The sequence below is a fragment of the Coffea arabica genome, chromosome 3c (assembly GCF_036785885.1).
Source record: "Coffea arabica cultivar ET-39 chromosome 3c, Coffea Arabica ET-39 HiFi, whole genome shotgun sequence".
In the NCBI taxonomy this organism is placed as follows: domain Eukaryota; kingdom Viridiplantae; phylum Streptophyta; class Magnoliopsida; order Gentianales; family Rubiaceae; genus Coffea; species Coffea arabica.
In genome coordinates this window covers 4,519,298-4,537,406 of record NC_092314.1, presented here as the reverse complement: position 1 = coordinate 4,537,406, position 18,109 = coordinate 4,519,298, and the positions used below count along the sequence as shown (strand labels likewise).

At 35.2% G+C, this 18,109-nt stretch overlaps 1 protein-coding gene across 1 annotated transcript; it reads left to right on the top strand.

Annotated features, from left to right (window-relative positions):
* The first annotated feature begins 14,091 nt into the window (after positions 1-14,091).
* Positions 14,092-15,455, top strand: LOC140037575 (uncharacterized). Its single transcript, XM_072081976.1, has 2 exons — positions 14,092-15,220; positions 15,263-15,455. The coding sequence occupies exons 1-2, from the start codon at positions 14,092-14,094 to the stop codon at positions 15,313-15,315; spliced, it is 1,182 nt and encodes a 393-aa protein (XP_071938077.1). The 3' UTR covers positions 15,316-15,455.
* Positions 15,456-18,109: the final 2,654 nt, after the last annotated feature.

Below are 18,109 nucleotides of genomic sequence, written 5' to 3'. Positions count from 1 at the left end.
TAGTTCCAATTGCAATTTTGGTTTGTCAGTCTTGTCTCATGTGCAAAGGTGCTGTTGAATTAGATACTTCACGTACATCCTCTTCGATCATTTTCAAAATACTTCTGGTTTTGCATTTGGATTCACCGAAAATTGGAAGCAAGTTACATGGCATTTAAGCTACACCTAACCATTAGTTACAAAAAACCAAAATCTATAATGGTAAATTAAACCAATTAACTTTTTCTTGGATTATTCTAAGATTTACAGACAAATATGATGTTTTGAGTATGCCATCACAATTTGAAGCGTTACAACAAATTTCTTCAAAAAAGAAAAAAGAAAAAATATACTCGACTCACTCCACTATAAATCCATCACCTTTCCTTCTGCAATCTCCACCACCAAACATTCACTAGAAATCAACAAGCCATGTCTGCTAAATTCCTGCTAGTGTTCTTCTTTGCACTTGTATTTTTGACCATTGATTGCTTGGCTGCTCGACCTGAGCCAAGGGATCAAGAAAACGATGGTGATCTGTTTGTTCCGTTTTGTGTTGGCCAAGATTGGCTACAACCCTTAAAAAGAAGCGATCATAATAAGCCGAATGTCAACTGCCTCCCTCACAAGCGCCCTAAACCACCACCCCAACCACCTAAAGCACCATCTCCCTCACAAGCTCCGCGACAACCGGAACCACCAGAATCAATACCTCCTCTCGCAGTTGTGATACCACCAATTTCGTCATCACCGCCACCTTTGTTCGGAGCAAAACCACCGCAAGGAGAAGATAAACCAGGGTCTCCTGGCAGGCAGCCCGGCGAAAGCTTGGGAGCACCATCTCCATCACAAGCTCCACGACAATCGGAAACATCGGTATCATTTGCTCCTGTCCCAGTTGTGGTACCGCCAATTTCGTCATTACCACCAACTTCGCTAGGAGCAAAACCACCACAAGGAGAAAAACTAGCGTTTACGGGCCGGCGGCGGGCGGCCTGACAAAAGATAGAGAGCACCTCCGAAATATGCACCAATAAGATCACCTATCAGCGTTGAGCATTTTCGAGTTGTATGACAATTTCTATCCGTGGTTACATTCAAATATAAATGTCAAAATATTCGCGGAATTATATAATCTTATTGTTTTTCGTTTTATAATGTTCAACTTAATTGCAAGATAAAACTTGATTAATTGTCTGATATCCTCCTATCTCTTGAACCAGGTTTCAATATTTTCCTCTTACTTTTATAATTTTCACATAATAGTCTACTATGTCTTCCACAGACCATATGGCTAAGGTTAACCACATCATCCAATTGTACTTCCAAATTAGAGATAAAATTTTACATCTGAGGATGTGATTATTTTGTGATCGCATAGTCAACGGATGATTGATAAATTAAGCTTACATAACTACAATACTAATCTAACTTTCAATGGTTGATCAATCCTGGACGATTATCTACTACTTTATAAGAGATCAAGGATTCGACTATAGAGACATATTTAAAAAATATATTAAAAAAAAGACAAGGAAGAAATTCAGAGACGACAACAATTGAAAATGTTGGGGGATAGTTTAGTAATTGTGCAAATGAAATCACAATTTATTAAAAAAAAAAGAAAAAAAACTCAGGTGGTCATAAATACTAACTCAATAACGTGTAGAATAATTCGGACACTATTTTGTCTAAACTATAATCACATTTAGAATTTACTTTACAATTCAAAATCACAATGATGGATTTATATAGAGTTACGCTTTTGCCCCAACTTGGTCTTATAATATTGCCTATGGGCACTCGCTAAAATATATTTCAAATGTTATATTTTTGAAAATATAATATTAATTAAGAAAAGTAAATAAATACAGGTAGGCAAAATTAAATAAGGAAAGTATATAAATGCAAGAGAAGATAATAATTATTAATATATGTATGTACAAAGTAGATTAGGTGAATATTAGGATAATAGTTGTTAGATGAATAACCGTTAGAAAAACCCATTAATTAAATTGACCGCCCAAAAAAAAGGAAAGGAATAAAAAAGCTTTATTACTTTCTTTTCTTTTTTGTTGATACGATAGATTATCCTACACTAGGGGGGAGGGGAAGGATCTGAAGATATCCAAGGATAATTCGGAGGGGATCGAACCACCACCGAATCAGACAGGTGCACTATGCACCCGCCTAAATTTTTTAAGCAAAACCACATTTTTTTATGTGACAAATTGGTGGGAGAAAAGCATCAAGTTTTAATGCATTGGTGGTGGTCACTAGGGTTGTAATCGAGTCGAGTAGAGCTCGAGTATCGTCATACTCGAGCTCGACTCGACATACAGTTAGGGTGCTCGAGCTCGAGCGAGTAGTATTATTGGAGTTCGAGCTCGAGCTCGAGCTCGAAGCTTGCTCACAGTACTCGAGCTCGACTCGCATGGGCTCGAGTCCATTCGAGCCTTATCGAGTTCGCTCGAGCTCGTTCGAGCTCGAGTTATTAAATTTTATTTTCTTAATATTTTTTAAGCAAAAAGACATTATTGCCCTTTTAAAATTTTTATATGACTTGAAACATTTCGTAAATTCGACAATTCTTTTGGGTATAAGGGTAATTTTATAATAATATATTAAATAATTAAAATTAAAAATATTAAATAATTAAAATTAAAATGCTCGATAAGGCTCGTTGAACCTTCGAGCATCGCTTCTGGATGCTCGAACTCGACTCGAACTCGAGCTTCTCGCGAGCAGCTCGATTCGATTACATCCCTAGTGGTCACCGGCTTTTGGCCCGGTGGTTTTTATTACTTTCCCTAAAGAAGCTTTCTACCATGGCAAGTAATTTCATAATTTTTTTCAAGCGCGTGGCATTTATTGCTAAAAGATAAAGGGGAGGCTACAATTGTCAACCAAGTCAATTAAATCCCTCCTGTTTTATTGTAGATTAATAAGGAAGGAAATCACTGGATACAAGGAGTTACAGCACAAAGGTCGAGAAATGAATGGGGATTCCTGCCAATGTTTTACTATAAAACAATCTGCTCTCTTCAGTCTTGGATGCACATTGACAAGAAATTCACCTGCAGCCATGTCTATCAAACACTTGCTAGTGTTCTTCTTAGTTGTGGCACTCATCACCAATTCAAAAGCTCGACCTGAGCCAAATACTGATTCCGACAATTCACATGAATTTTCAGAATCTGATGATGAACTGCGGCTAGATCCTTCAGAAGAAGGGTCTAATGACGGGCAGTTTAATCTTGATTCATCAGAGCCACCAGCCGCAGATGCACCAAGACCACATGACCACCACCACCACGGCCGCCGCCATCATGGCCACAAACACCACGGCCACCGCCATCATGGTCACAAACACCACGGCCACAAACGCCACCCTCCAAAACCTTCACCATCACCCGTAACAACACCAGTGCCTCCATCAGTACAAGGACCATCAGGTCCATCACCCTGGGGGGTCCAGCCACCGACTCCGGTGGGAGGACCATCTCCTTATGCAGCAATAGCAAATCCGCCGGCGGGAGCACCGTCATCACAAGTACCAGCAGAATCATTCATTTTCGGATGATCAAATATTTAGCGCTGTAATTGTACAACGTTGATCGCATGTCTAAATAAATTCCAGTCTCAAAATAACAGAGAACTTTTTTGACCAGACAGATTTTACTATAAGTTCTAAATTTGCATGGGATTTTTTTTTTTTTTTTAACCTTCAAGATTCAAGTTGTTGAAGTGTTGAACCGCATATTTATTGATTAAAGTGTCCTTTCCCGTTGCAGTTTTCATCATGTTAATGGACTGAAAATACTGTATTTATTTATTTACGACCTCCATAAAATGAGAAAAACAAAGTACATAATGGCAAATTAATCTGACACATGCTTCTTCACAACGGTGCCATCTTTCACAAATACAGGAATTAATTGTTCGATGAATGTGTAATCAAGTGCAGCTCTTTTAATGACTATTGCGTTAAAAAAGAAATTGAATATTTAATGCAGGCCCCAAGTACATATGCTTAATTTCTCCTTCTTTAATTGATCCGCGCAGTTCCTTTACAAATTAGCAGAAACACAATCACACATTCACTCCACCTCCGATCAAGTGCGCTCACAAACAAATTTATTAACCTGGAAATATAAGGTGGCGATTAATCAGAGGAGAAAGGGAAGAAAAACGATTCTTATGGTTGGAGCATTAAAGAAAGCCAATTTAGAGGACGGTATCAGGACTATTGTGATGTACATATGTACACTCTAGGGAAGGAGAAAAATTAAATGTGTATGAAAGAATTGATTCCACTTTGCACCCCAAATTTACAATTTATTTCTATTTGTACCTTAAACTTTGATTTTAGACGCTTTACAACCTAACTTCTCATATTTATACCACTTAAATCCAATGGATAACAATTGTTAGAAAGCCAAAAGCCATAAAAGACTATGATAACAATTGTGAGATAATGGACTGAAGAGAAACTCTTTTTCATGTTACGGGATATGAGAGCATTAGCCTCTTTACAATTAAATTTACAATTAAATCTCTAAGAAATTGAAGTATCCTATGCTATGCTACAGAACATAATTACCGGTCATGAGAATAGTACGGATTTGTACAGAATCTTTAGTAATCCACAACTATTCTACTTTCCCGTGAACTATTTTTGTGTTTTTTTTTAAAATATTATTGCATTTTGTAAAAAAAAAAGTTTAGCCAATCTACCTTAGGTTAGAAAATATTTTATGCATCTTTTTTTAATATATATGTCTGTGTTTATATATATATATATAGGCGCACGCACGCGCGCACATATACATGTATATATGTGTGTGTGTGCGTGCGTGTGCATGAAAAAGAGAGAGAATAAAATAATAATCCTCAATTGAAGTGACACTACATTACCTATTGAAAAATCACTACATTAGATGTAATATTTGACCAATTATTAGACACATTTACGCGGGTCAGGTCAACTCCTCCTCCTTCCCCGAAAACTTTAAACATAAGCGTGATGTGTTATACAAGTGGAAGTTATATAATGGTGTTGTCTTCGTTGATGGTGTAATTTAGTCTGCATTCAGATGAAATTAACATCCAAAAATTCTACGTTTGATATTTTCTAAGTTAAGATTTGGTCCGTCAGTTTTTCCATCTCTTTTTCTCAAAGATTTGCACGGATTTATAGTTAATCACGGATTTGAGCCTCGCTTACTTATCGATTTCATTCCTCGTATCGTGATTACATGTTAAAGCAGTATTTGCTTATTGTGATTTGAAAACAAATGCATAATTAAACTACGAATCCCAAAGAAACAATTCTGCAACTGCAAGAAGATATGACTTGCAAGAGAAGTACAGATTTCAAATTGGACCAATTCAAATCGTCAATGGATTGAACAATTCATTACGGACCATTTGCGATTAATTGTTAAAACCCTTGTTGCCAATTTCAACTCCCACGGACCCCAAATTCTAATAACTATATGTTGATCAAACTTAAGATACATCCTCAACCTACGAGCCGCGATCCTCTGTCCAACGGGAAATGACACCTTAATCGATAAATATGCGGTTCAACACTTCAACAAATTGAATCTTGAAATAAAAAAATTTTCCCATGCAAATTTAGAATTCATAGTAAAACCTGTCTGGTCAAAAAAGTTCTCTGTTATTTTGAGACTAGAATTTATTTAGACATGAGAACAACGTTGTACAGTTACAGCGCTAAATATTTGATCATCCGAAAATGAATGATTCTGCTGGTCCTTGTGATGACGGTGCTCCCGCCGGCGGATTTGCTATTGCTGCATAAGGAGATGGTCCTGCCACCGGAGTCGGTGGCTGGACCCCCCAGGGTGATGGACCTGTTGGTCCTTGTACTGATGGAGGCACTGGTGTTGTTACGGGTGATGGTGAAGGTTTTGGAGGGTGGCCTTTGTGGCCGTGGTGTTTGTGACCATGATGGCGGTGGCCGTGGTGTTTGTGACCATGATGGCGGTGGCCGTGGTGGTGGTGGTGTTGTGGTCTCGGTGCATCTGCGGCTGGTGGCTCTGATGAATCAAGATTAAACTGCTCATCATTAGACCCTTCTTTTGAAGGATCTAGCCACAGTTCATCATCAGATGCTGAAAATTCATGTGAATTTTCGGAATCCGTATTTGGCTCAGGTCGAGCTTTTGAATAGGTGATGAGTGCCACAACTAAGAAGAACACTAGCAAGTGTCTGATAGACATGGCTGCAGGTGAATTTCTTGTCAATGTGCATCCAAGACTGAAAAGAGCAGATTGTTTTATAGTAAAACATTGGTACGAATCCTGTTCATTTCTCTTGACTTCTGTGCTGTAACTCCTTGTATGAGTTGTATCCAGTGATTTCCTTCCTTATTAATCTACTGTAAAACAAGAGGGATTTAATTGATTTGGTTGCTTGCGGCCACCCTTTTATCTTTTAGCAATAAATGCTACGCGCTTGAAAAAAAATTATGAAATTACTTGCCATGGTAGAAAGCTTCTTTAGTGAAAGCAATAAAGCTTTTTTATTCCTTTCCTTTTTTTTGGGGTCAATTTAATTAATTGACATAAGAGAATTATTTAAGGATGTCGTCATTGTTCTAGCCTAGGAAGCAATACACTTGGTGACTCTTCATCATTGTTTTAGGGTTAAAATGCAAAAAAGAACCTGTGGTTAAGCTCACCTACGAAAAAATTCGTTATGGTTTCAAATCATACATTTTGAACCTTCATGATTTGAATTTATTTGAAACATAAACATCCAAACTAACAGATGAGGATGAAATGACACAATTACCCTAATATATATATATATATATATATATATATATATATATATATATATATATATATAAGCAATAAAAGATCTTGTAGAAACCATCCTATTAAGCAAACTTACGGAAAAACCCCCTGTGGTTAAGCCAACCTACAAAAAAGCCCCCTATGGTTATATGTTTCTTCTATTTATTTATTTTGTGCATAGGAATAAGGTAACTTGAATTTGGAAGTTTTTATTTATTTATTTTATGTATAGAGATAAGGTGAGTTTTATTTGAGAATTTTTATTTATTTATTTTATGCATAGAAATAAGGTAAGTTGTATTTGGGAGTTTTGGGTTGTTTTTAAAAATTTTATGAGTTTTAAGAGGTTTAATATGTATATCAGCTAAAATTTTGAATTAAAAAATTATTTTCCACGTCATGCAACCTCAAACTTGTTAATTTAAATGATTTTGTTGATTTTTCATATTAGTTTAAATCACGAGGTTGTGAATTGTATGATTTGAAATTATAAGGAACTTTTTCTGCAGGTTTGCTTAACTAGAGGGGATTTTTCTGTATGATATCTCTAAGGGTATAATACTTATATCAATTGAAAATTTGTTTGTTTCCAATACAAATACTTACAAAAGAAGCACGTGTATTTCAAACTTGTTAATTTAGATGATTTTTGTCACTTTTTTAAATTAGTCCAAACTATGAGATATCAGAATATATGTTTTAAAACTATAGGGGATTTTTCTATATGTTCATATAAGCTCAAGGGGTTTTTCTATATTTTACCCTTATTTTAGAGACCTTCGCATCCTAGGATTCACACTGCAGGTGTAATTGATTTTACACGTGACACAATGAGAGCACCCTAGCAGCATTATGGGAATTTTTGAACGGGTATCCTATGAGCATTGGTTAAGTTAACACGTATATTTTATCCAACCTACACACTTTTTTAAATTAATCTCCTTGCATTTATACTCTTTTGCTAATTAATCTTATATTTCTAAAAATCTAACACCTGAAGTACATATTAACGACATCTGTTAGACCGATGTATAATTCCTACATGAATATGATTAATGATTTCACATCAATTCCTTCTTTTCCTTGTTTCTTTGAAAACTCTTTATTTCAAAACAATTTTGTTGTACAAACATGCGAGTGACAATTTCATGTACCTCCTTCGATGTTTCTAACAATTGCAGTTAAATGCCCTCTAAAATTAAAAATTACATTCACCTCCCTTTGATGGACACGTTTGATAAATATTGTAGCCCCTATCTTTAAAAGAAAGTTAAAAAAGTGGGAAAAGGTATAGAAACATGAATTTTTGCTAATTTTACCCTCTTTATATTCTGAACGAAACATTTGCCACTTTGTTTATAAAAATTAATTAAAAAAAAGAGAAAAAAGATATGAAAGTAGTAAGGATCCTCTCAGTACAACAAAGAGTGCATATACAATCCTGCACTTTTGACTGTTAGAAGCAAGAAGAAGTGGACAAGTTGCAACGGCTCTATCTTGGCAGCATATAAATTGGATAAAGTGTAAAAAATGCACCCTATTTAAAACTCTTAGCATTATTCCTCTCTATAGCAACTGAGGAATAATAAAATTAACTTTTCTTTTCAAGATAACAGTTGAGAAATAACAAAATCAATTTTGCTTTTCAGATGCTCGCACCAAGAAGTAAATAAATAAAATATTATCCTTGTAGGCAATTTTTTTTCTCACATTTTTGCAATAATATTAGCCGCAACATTTTGAGGGCAAATTGGTCATTATGAGGCTTTTGGTGCTGACATGTTGTCACATCCATCACGGGGGGAGGTAAGTGTAATTTTTAATTTTAGAGGAAAGTTAAGTGCAATTGTCAAAACGTCGAGGGAGGTATTTGAAATTATCCCTATTTTCTTCCCTGATCAGACAGAGTTTACTATAAATTCTAAATTTGCATGGGAATTTTTTTCTTTTTAACTTCAAGATTCAATTTGTTGAAGTGTTGAACCGCATATTTATTGATTAAAGTGTCCTTTCCCGTTGCAATTTTCATCATGTTAATGAATTGAAAATACTGTATTTATTTATATACGACCTCCATAAAATGAGAAAAACAAAGTACTTAATGGCAAATTAATCTGACACATGCTTCTCCACAACGGTGCCATCTTTCACAAATACAGGAATTAATTGTTCGATAAATGTGTAATCAAGTGCAGCTCTTTTAATGACTATTGCGTCAAAAAAGAAATTGAATATTTAATGCAGGCCCCACTTACATATGCTTAATTTCTCATTCTTTACCCCTAAAAAAAAAAAAAGAGAGAGAGATCTTCAACAAATTGGAAGAAAGGGAAGAAAATCGATTTCTATGTGGTTAGTGCTTTGAACAAAGTCAATTTAGAGGACGGTATCAGGACTAAATACGGAAAATATAGCATCAATTAAACCAGTCAACCAGAACCATTGTGATGCCCACTCTACAAAAAGGAGAAAAATTAAATGTATATGAAAGGATTGATTCCACTTTGCACCTGAGTTTATAATTTTTTTTTTATCTTAGACCTTAAAAGATTTTTTCTTTTTTAAGATCCAATGTTTTGAATACTTGAACTATATAAAAATTAAAATGTCCTGTCCCATTGCAAATTTGAATTTTCATCATGTTAATTAAACAGGAAGGACTATTTATTCGCATAAACTGAATACAAACGTAATCACTAACAACAAAAAGTAAATAATGGCAAGTTAATCTAACAATAATCAAAGTTTCATATTCTTTCTTTTTAATCAGGCAATAAATGTTAACAATTTTTTTTTCCATTTTTGAGAAGACTTCTTCTCCTTTTTTTTTTTTAAATATTAATTCGTACAGTATCTTGTCAAGCAAAAATTGGGCTGGTCATCAAGAGACGGGCCAGTTGTATTGGGCTATTGACAGTGAAATGTCTTCCTGAGAAACCAACATCACCAAGTGAGGGCCATCCAAGCGGGATCCAAGAAAATCCCAGGCTACTGCAATTGGCTACTTACAGGCCAGCTTCACTTTATAATGAACCCAAATGCAGCCAATTTGAGTTGAGTCATCTTGCTCTATGAGCCCAGTTAGCAGTTCCTTTTTTTTTTTTGAATAAGTGAAAAATTTTGAGTTTAGAATATTGTACTTATAATTTCTTCCATCCCATTGCTCAACCCAACTCTCTTCCAATAGATTTGATTAGATACTTTCTTCTATCAAGCATATGTCTGTATGATTTGCTTTATCGGATTTATTAGTCAAAAAGTTTCTAATGGGAATGATTGGCTATTATGAGATTAATCAGTACCCAATTCTTGAGGTTTTAGTGGAGCATATCATTGCAATTTACAGAATTCCATGATCATCTAGCTTTGGAATATCGTTGACAATGGTGTTAGATGAATTTGGAAGTGACGACTAGAGGTGCAAACGAGCCGAGTTTTGGCCTAATCAAGCCGAGGTTCTAGTTAATTTTGTGAAACTCGAACTCGACAAGCTCAAAATGTCGAGCTCGAGCTTAAAAAATAAAAAATAAAAAAAAATTATTTTAAAAAATAAAAAAAATATTTATTTTTAAAAATGAATAAAATAATAATTTTTTAACAAATAATAAAATATTAGGAATATATGTGTAATTTTACTATTAAAATAAAATATATATATATATATATATATAATTGAGCTCGTGAATCAACAAGTTTAATATTTTTGAGTTCGAGCTCGTACTTGAGCCGCTCACGAGCCGATTCGTGAACACCCCTAGTGACGACAGACCTAGTTCCAGGAGAAGGGGCGCTAGAAAAGTGCTTTGTTTGTTAGTCTTCGAAAAATGATGATTAGCGTGGAAGTCGAAAATGATAATTAAATGAGCTATAGATCTCTGATTGCATTCTCTTCCTATGAATCTATAGATATTACTTTCCTAGACAATGTATATAACTAGCATGTTTAAATACATGTCACAGTAACATAACACTTTGAATTTAAAAACAAATAAGTTTGTATAGACTATAGACACTGATAATGTAAAGGGTTAATTTCACATAGCTCCCGTGACGTTTTTGACAATTGCAAAAAGCTTCGTTCAAGTTCTAAAAATTACACCTATCTCTCCTATTTTCACTTAAGTAACATTTTAGGTTCAAAAGGCTATACTTTTATTCAAAATTCCTATAATGCTCTTGAGTTATAATTCACAACAAAAATTTAAAGGAAAAAAATGGTTCACGGTTTCTATTTTATTTATCTTTACTTGCTATCACTATTACCTACGTATCAATATCGTAATCACCATTAAATAAATACTTATTTTTGTTCTCATGTTCTTCTTTTACCTAAAAATTTGTTATGCAGATCATTGTATCAATTATAAACACTACATCAGATATCAAAAAACTTACCTACAATCTCATAACAATATTAGATTTTACTTAATACATTCATCAATATCCCTAAATTTCAATTCCACGGCTGCCACATTTTTAATACAAAATAATCTAAACCATCACTACTAATATCAATATCCAATATACTCCACTGGCGGAGAATTCAAAATCAATCAAATTCTTTCTATAGGAATAATATCAATAATTCTAAATCAAAAATAGAACGCAATGCAACTATAAATATATACTAAGAACACTTTTTTTTCATGGGAATCATAACAGTATAACCTATATTTAGTTCCTATTCCACTTTCTATCCTTAATTTTTATTTTTGATCACCGTCACTATCTTCATTCCATCTAATTTGCTAATGAAATTAGCACTCAATTTGTCATTTGATAATATCAATTTGCTAATGCCTATCAAAATTGGGAAACAAAAATGGGCGCAAGAAAACTATTTAATAATAATGAAAAATCGAGAAATGGGAATATATACCAAGATATGTAAGTATTGGTGGTTTGGTGTGTATGATAATTTTATTAGTGGCCACAGTGCACATTTTGTTGATAATAATAAATAAATGAGTTTGAAAGGAAAATAAATATAGGAGGAAGAAGTTAGATAGTTAAATGGGAAAGACTGTAGTTTGAATTATTGATTGATAATAGATGAAAGAGATTTAATATTTGATAGAATTTTTCAATGAGTTGACAATTAATGAAGGGTATTGTTGTCTTTTTATCACACCAAAGGAGGTCTCCGTAATTATGTAAACCTCAAGAGAGTCAAGTGAAATTATCGAAAATCTCAGGGGAAGTTTCTAAAATTATCCCTAATGTAAATGTTCATGTAAGAAAGACTGATCCTAAATTTATGCCGTATTCCAAAAAACCGCATAATTTGTGAGCCATTACTTTGGGTAGAAGTAAGAATCAATCAGTTAATTGGTCAATCAAGTTTAAGCATAAGAATAAATAATACATGTGATTTAAAAGAAATTGAATTTGGTTAATTGGTTAAATTGAGATCAAAGTTTTGAAACCGCCACTGAGAACCAAATTAGAATCGTATTAACCGAAATCGATAAACTGAATCCGATTCAATTCGGACGGAAATTTAATTAACCGAATTGTTGCTCACCCAATATTTTGGGGTGTGATGTGTTTATGAACACATAAATAAGGAACCAAAATAATTGAAGCATTCCTTTCTCAAAGTAAAATATACACAAACATTAAGGTGTTCCATCTTTTCCCCCCTTTTTGGGCCAGACAAGGGCAAAATCTCACATCATCAATCAACCCTTCTTCTTGATTGATGAGGGATAATATAATCATTTTAATTCGAAATTGATATGACAATAAAGTCAAATATGTGGCAATATCATCAGCCCTTTTTTTTTTTTTAATCTTATCAACACTCTTATTTTATTTTATTTTGCAAGACTCAATAATTCAAGCTTAAAAGAGTACTGTTTTAGCTAGGTTATAATAACAGCTATCCATATCTCACCGGTGGCTAAATTATGCTGGTTAGAGCAGGAATTAATGCGCCGGATCTCTATATCAAGGTGCAAGGCATGTAACTCAAACAAAATCATATGAAAGACCCCATCTGTTGTGACAGTGACTACAACACAGAGGAAAAGAACAAATTAGCACTGTCTCTGATTTGAGGGCAAGCTTTGTCGGTTTATTTGGACCGTCTTAGCCGAATTCAACACGTCTGTTTGACAATTTATAATTTACAAATGTCGGCTGAAAACGTGTTTTTTTTTTTACCATGCAAAATGAATCCGGACGTTCTTCAAAAGTTAAAGTGCTGATATAATGTAGATTTCCCCCGATATAATGTAGCTTTCCCCTAAAATTACTCGGCCAAATTCCTGCATCAAAACTTCCACATCAATAATAATAGGGTTAATTACATTTACATCCCCTGAGGTTTGACCATATTACCAATCAATCCCTATAATTTATTCAAATAACGGTCTCACCTTTTGAATGATCAAACATTTAACAAAAACCCCCTTAATGCCGAAAATGCCCTTATTGAGGCCATGTTGCATTAAAAAAAAGAACATATTTTTATTTTATTAACTCTGAAGCAATCCAAAAAAATAGAAAAAAGTTTTTGCTTATTATTTTATAAAAACTATATCATTGCTTCTATAAATAGTTTTGAATCAATAATTATTTTAAATCTTAAAAATAAATATTAAAAATTAGATAAATTGAAAGAAAAATAAAAAAAGAAGAAATTATTTTAATTCCTGAAGTATGGTTCAAATTGAGGAAAACATGCCTTGTACTCTCCGCAACATGCTTTGAACCACAAATTCGAACCATACTTGAGGATTTAAAATAATTGCTTCTTTTTTATTTTTCTTTCAATTTATCTAATTTTTAAGATTTAAAATAATTATTGATTCAAAACTATTTATGGAGGCAAAGATATGATTTTTATAAAATAATAAGCAAAAATTTTTTTCTATTTTTTTGGATTACTTGAAGGTTAATAAATAAAATATATGTTCTTTTTTTAATGCAATATGGCTTCAAAAAGGGCATTTTCGGCATTAAGAGGGTTTTTGTTAAATGTTTGATCATTTAAAGGGTGAGACCGTTATTTGGACAAATTACAGGGATTGATTGGTAATATGGTTAAACCTCAGGGGAGGTAAATATAATTAATCCATAATAATAATGTCTATCATTTCTTAGTTTCATCCATGCAGACCCATTTTTGCCTCAATGTCAAGCTTTTCCCACCAAAAGGGCCCCAAGTTAATGAAGTCCATCAAACATGAGCCAGATCTTCAGCTAACACAGTCGATCACATTTAATTTGAATGTTGATATGGCCATATGAATAGTAGCCCAAAATCCAGTATAAAATGCCATGCAAATCCCATCACAAATTGCATCGAGTATTGCAAACTCAATCATGTCATCTCTTGCATGCTTCTGGGCATTCTTGATTGGGGTGGTGCTTCTCACCACTCCCTCTTTGGCTGATTATTCCGGAGCACCCCCATATGAGCATCACCATCCTCCACCGTACAAGAAGCCTCCAGAGCCAATCCACTATCCACCTCCAGTCGTGAAGCCTCCGGTCGAGCCCAAGCCACCAATTCACCATAAACCACCACCTTATGGCCACTACCCACCTCACGAGCCGCCACCTTATGTTCCCCAGCCACCAAAGTTGCCACCAACTCCGCCACCAATTCACAAGGAGCTACCACCTTATGGTCACTACCCACCTCACAAGCCGCCACATTATGTTCCCCAGCCACCAAAGCTGCCACCAATTCACAAGAAGCCACCACCTTATGGTCACTACCCACCTCACGAGCCGCCACCTTATGTTCCCCAGCCACCAAAGTTGCCACCAACTCCGCCACCAATTCACAAGGAGCTACCACCTTATGGCCACTACCCACCTCACAAGCCGCCACATTATGTTCCCCAGCCACCAAAGCTGCCACCAATTCACAAGAAGCCACCACCTTATGGCCACTACCCACCTCACGAGCCGCCACCTTATGTTCCCCAGCCACCAAAGTTGCCACCAACTCCGCCACCAATTCACAAGGAGCCACCACCTTATGGTCACTACCCACCTCACAAGCCGCCACACAAGCTACCACCTTATGGTCACTACCCGCCACCTTATGTTCCCCAGCCACCAAAGCTGCCTCCCATTATCATCAGGCCACCAATTAAGCCACCAACTCCGCCACCAATTCACCAGAAGCCACCACCTTATGGTCACTACCCACCTCACAACCCGCCACACAAGCCACCACCTTATGTTCCCCAGCCACCAAAGTTGCCACCAATTCACAAGAAGCCACCACCTTATGGTCACTACCCACCTCACAAGCCGCCACACAAGCTGCCACCTCATGGTCACTACCCACCTCACAAGCCGCCACACAAGCCACCACCTTATGGTCACTACCCGCCACCACCTTATGGTCACTACCCGCCACCACCTTATGTTCCCCAGCCACCAAAGTTGCCACCTTATGTTCCCCAGCCACCAAAGTTGCCACCAACTCCGGCACCAATTCACAAGAAGCCACCACCTTATGGTCACTACCCGCCACCACCTTACTGAGTTGCCTTTGCAGCTTCATCAACATGTGTAATAAGATTAGTTACTAGAATAAGAGCTGATGTTGGCAATATGCGTTTCATGAGATGTATTTACTTTCCACTTGATCCACCGTTATAATACTAATAGATATGTCTATGGCATTACTGAGTTGTTTCTCATTCTATCCATTACTGAAGCTGCCTACGAACAATTTCACATTGAGCATTGATGAGAAATTAATATTGAGTTTATGACGAATTTTGGTGTCACTAATAGTTGAGGGCTTACGGTCTACTGTGAGATGGTCCATGCAGCACGGGTTCATAGAAGAACTTTCAACAATTTTACAGCTATGATTTTTTGGTTTTCGTGCAAAAAGCTGTATTATTGGTTCATTCATTATTGTGTTAGTGGGGATAAAGATGGTTTTCAAGCTACCATGCATGTGACAAATGTAGGGTCTTGGCTAGCCAAAAAGCGGGTAGGTTTATGCTAGGAGGTTTTTTTCAATTGATAATCCTCGTTAAGATGGTGCCCCATGCACCGAATATTAAAGGACATGGATTCCAGCCTAAATACAAAAGCTTTGAGAAAAGGCCCACAATAATTATCTATACCAAGGGATATAATCAATCAGATACTCAACATGATGGCCAACAAAAGCCTGCTTGCAGGTTTAAGTTTGGAAACCTTTAGCCCTTCTTCAAGAAGCAATTGTAGTTTTTACTGTTTTTGTGCGTCATTTTCGACCCCTTTGTTGCATTTTACTTATGCTTCTTCTACTTGTGTCAGTGTCATAAGTTGTACAAAATACCATATAACCTCAAGTTTCCCTTGGACGCCTGTCGCGAGATTTGCATGGACTTATTTTCTTCTCTGATCAGCTTCAAACTCTCCAAATTGTCAACTGATATAAAACTGACAAGCTTGTTTGTACTTGCACCCATGCGCATAACAAACGGAAATCATCAACGTTTTCAACTCATGGGACCAATCAATTCTACCTAAAATTCTTACTACTCGTCACCTGGGGCAGGGTGGCACCTATCAATTACAAACATTTATAACTCGAATATATGATTGTTTTCTTACCCGTGTAGTCATGTTACAGTCTCTTGAATGGGTTTGTTTGAATTGCTTCATATTTTTCCAATTTTATTTGCTTACATCATCTTTACAATTTCCAATACATCTTTTTATCTTCCCAATATCTTTTTATCTCACATACATCACATTACAAAAAATGCTACAGTAAAAATATCTCAAATAATCCCAAATAACTTACAATCCAAACAGACCAATTAATTGTATCACTCGCTCCATGAACTACGTCGCAAAATTAGATAACCCCCAGCAATGATATTCCCATGCATGACAATTTTACCAAATCAAACATCCAGTTAATGTGTATTATGATTTAGAAGGTATGAATGCCTTCTTTTTGAGCGATCGGTAGTGAAAGCATGCTTAACTTGGAATATTCATTGTAGAAAATGTAGAGTCACAAGTTTGAAGGTTTTTTTTTTCTTTTTTTATTCAGTTGATAGTCAGAGGCTATTGTTAGAACTAACTATATACCAAAGTAACGGACGTACCTAGGAAGTAAATTATATATTCTTTCTAGTAAAATTAAACCAAAATTATTATTGTAACAGACTTGTGAACCATTACCTTTTTAGAGTACAACTTTTGTGAATAAATAAAGGGTGATAGAACTTAGAGGTGAGGTAGTTTATTTTCGATGTAAATAATGCAGAATGTTTTTAAGACGATGATTTAAAAGAAGAAACTTAGATATATATTGGATTTTGTTAGCAGAAGTGGGATTAATGACATATTTACAAGGGTAAATTACATTTTACCCCCCTGTGATTTACCCTTTTTTTACATAACCCCCTATGGTTTCAAAAGCTATACATAACTCCCTCATGGTTTGGATTAAAGTGTCAAAGTAACGGAAATAGTCACTCGTAACGGAACTTCTTAAAATGTCGAAATTACCCTTATAAATACATGACACATTAACCCCCTATGATTTTTATATTTTACCATATAACCCCCTTATGATTTAATACTTTACCATATAACCCCCTTATGATTTTCAAAATATACACATAACCCCCCTTGGTTAATACATAAATTTCAACCTTACATAAGGGTATTTTTGACATTTTAGGTGACGCCGTTACGAGTGACTATTTCCGTTACTTTGACACTTTAATCCAAACCATAAGGGGGTTATGTATAGCTTTTGAAACCATAGGGGGGTTATGTAAAAAAATGCTAAACCACAGGGGGTAAAGTGGAATTTGCCCTATTTACAAGTACACAATCTAGTGAGTCTTGACTGGTTGGTTTTTACTAGAATGATTGCTTGGTGGGAAATCATGTATCTGCCTCGAATGATTGTAATCGTCCATCACAGAGTACGATGATATTTAACTACTTTGAAAGTTTGTGGCATACTTTCTTGTCCCCCTTTCGCCCGACTTTTTCCTCCAAAAATAGCATAGTTCTTTCAACCCTTTGAATTTATCTTAATTTGATTTTTGGGGTCATTAGTGTTATCAATTTGTCGATAAAAAATTGATTTCATGCTTTAACCATATGTAATAATATTGTAACATAAACGTAACTTTTTCATACCTATATGAAGTAATCTGTCATAGGTGTAATTTTTGTTTCCCTCGGTGCCTCCAAAAAATAATCTATTTCATTCAATGAGTTTATATATTTGCAACCATAATTTGAAGCAATAAAATATAAAATTCTTACTTCTTAATTAAAGTACAAAGAAAGAACTATAAATTTTATA

Coding starts and splice junctions, on each gene's coding strand:
- LOC140037575 (XM_072081976.1), top strand. CDS start 14,092: ATGCAAATCCCATCACAAATTGCATCGAGTATTGCAAACTCAATCATG. Junction 15,221..15,262: donor CCAGCCACCAAAGTTGCCAC/CTTATGTTCCCC, acceptor CAACTCCGGCAC/CAATTCACAAGAAGCCACCA.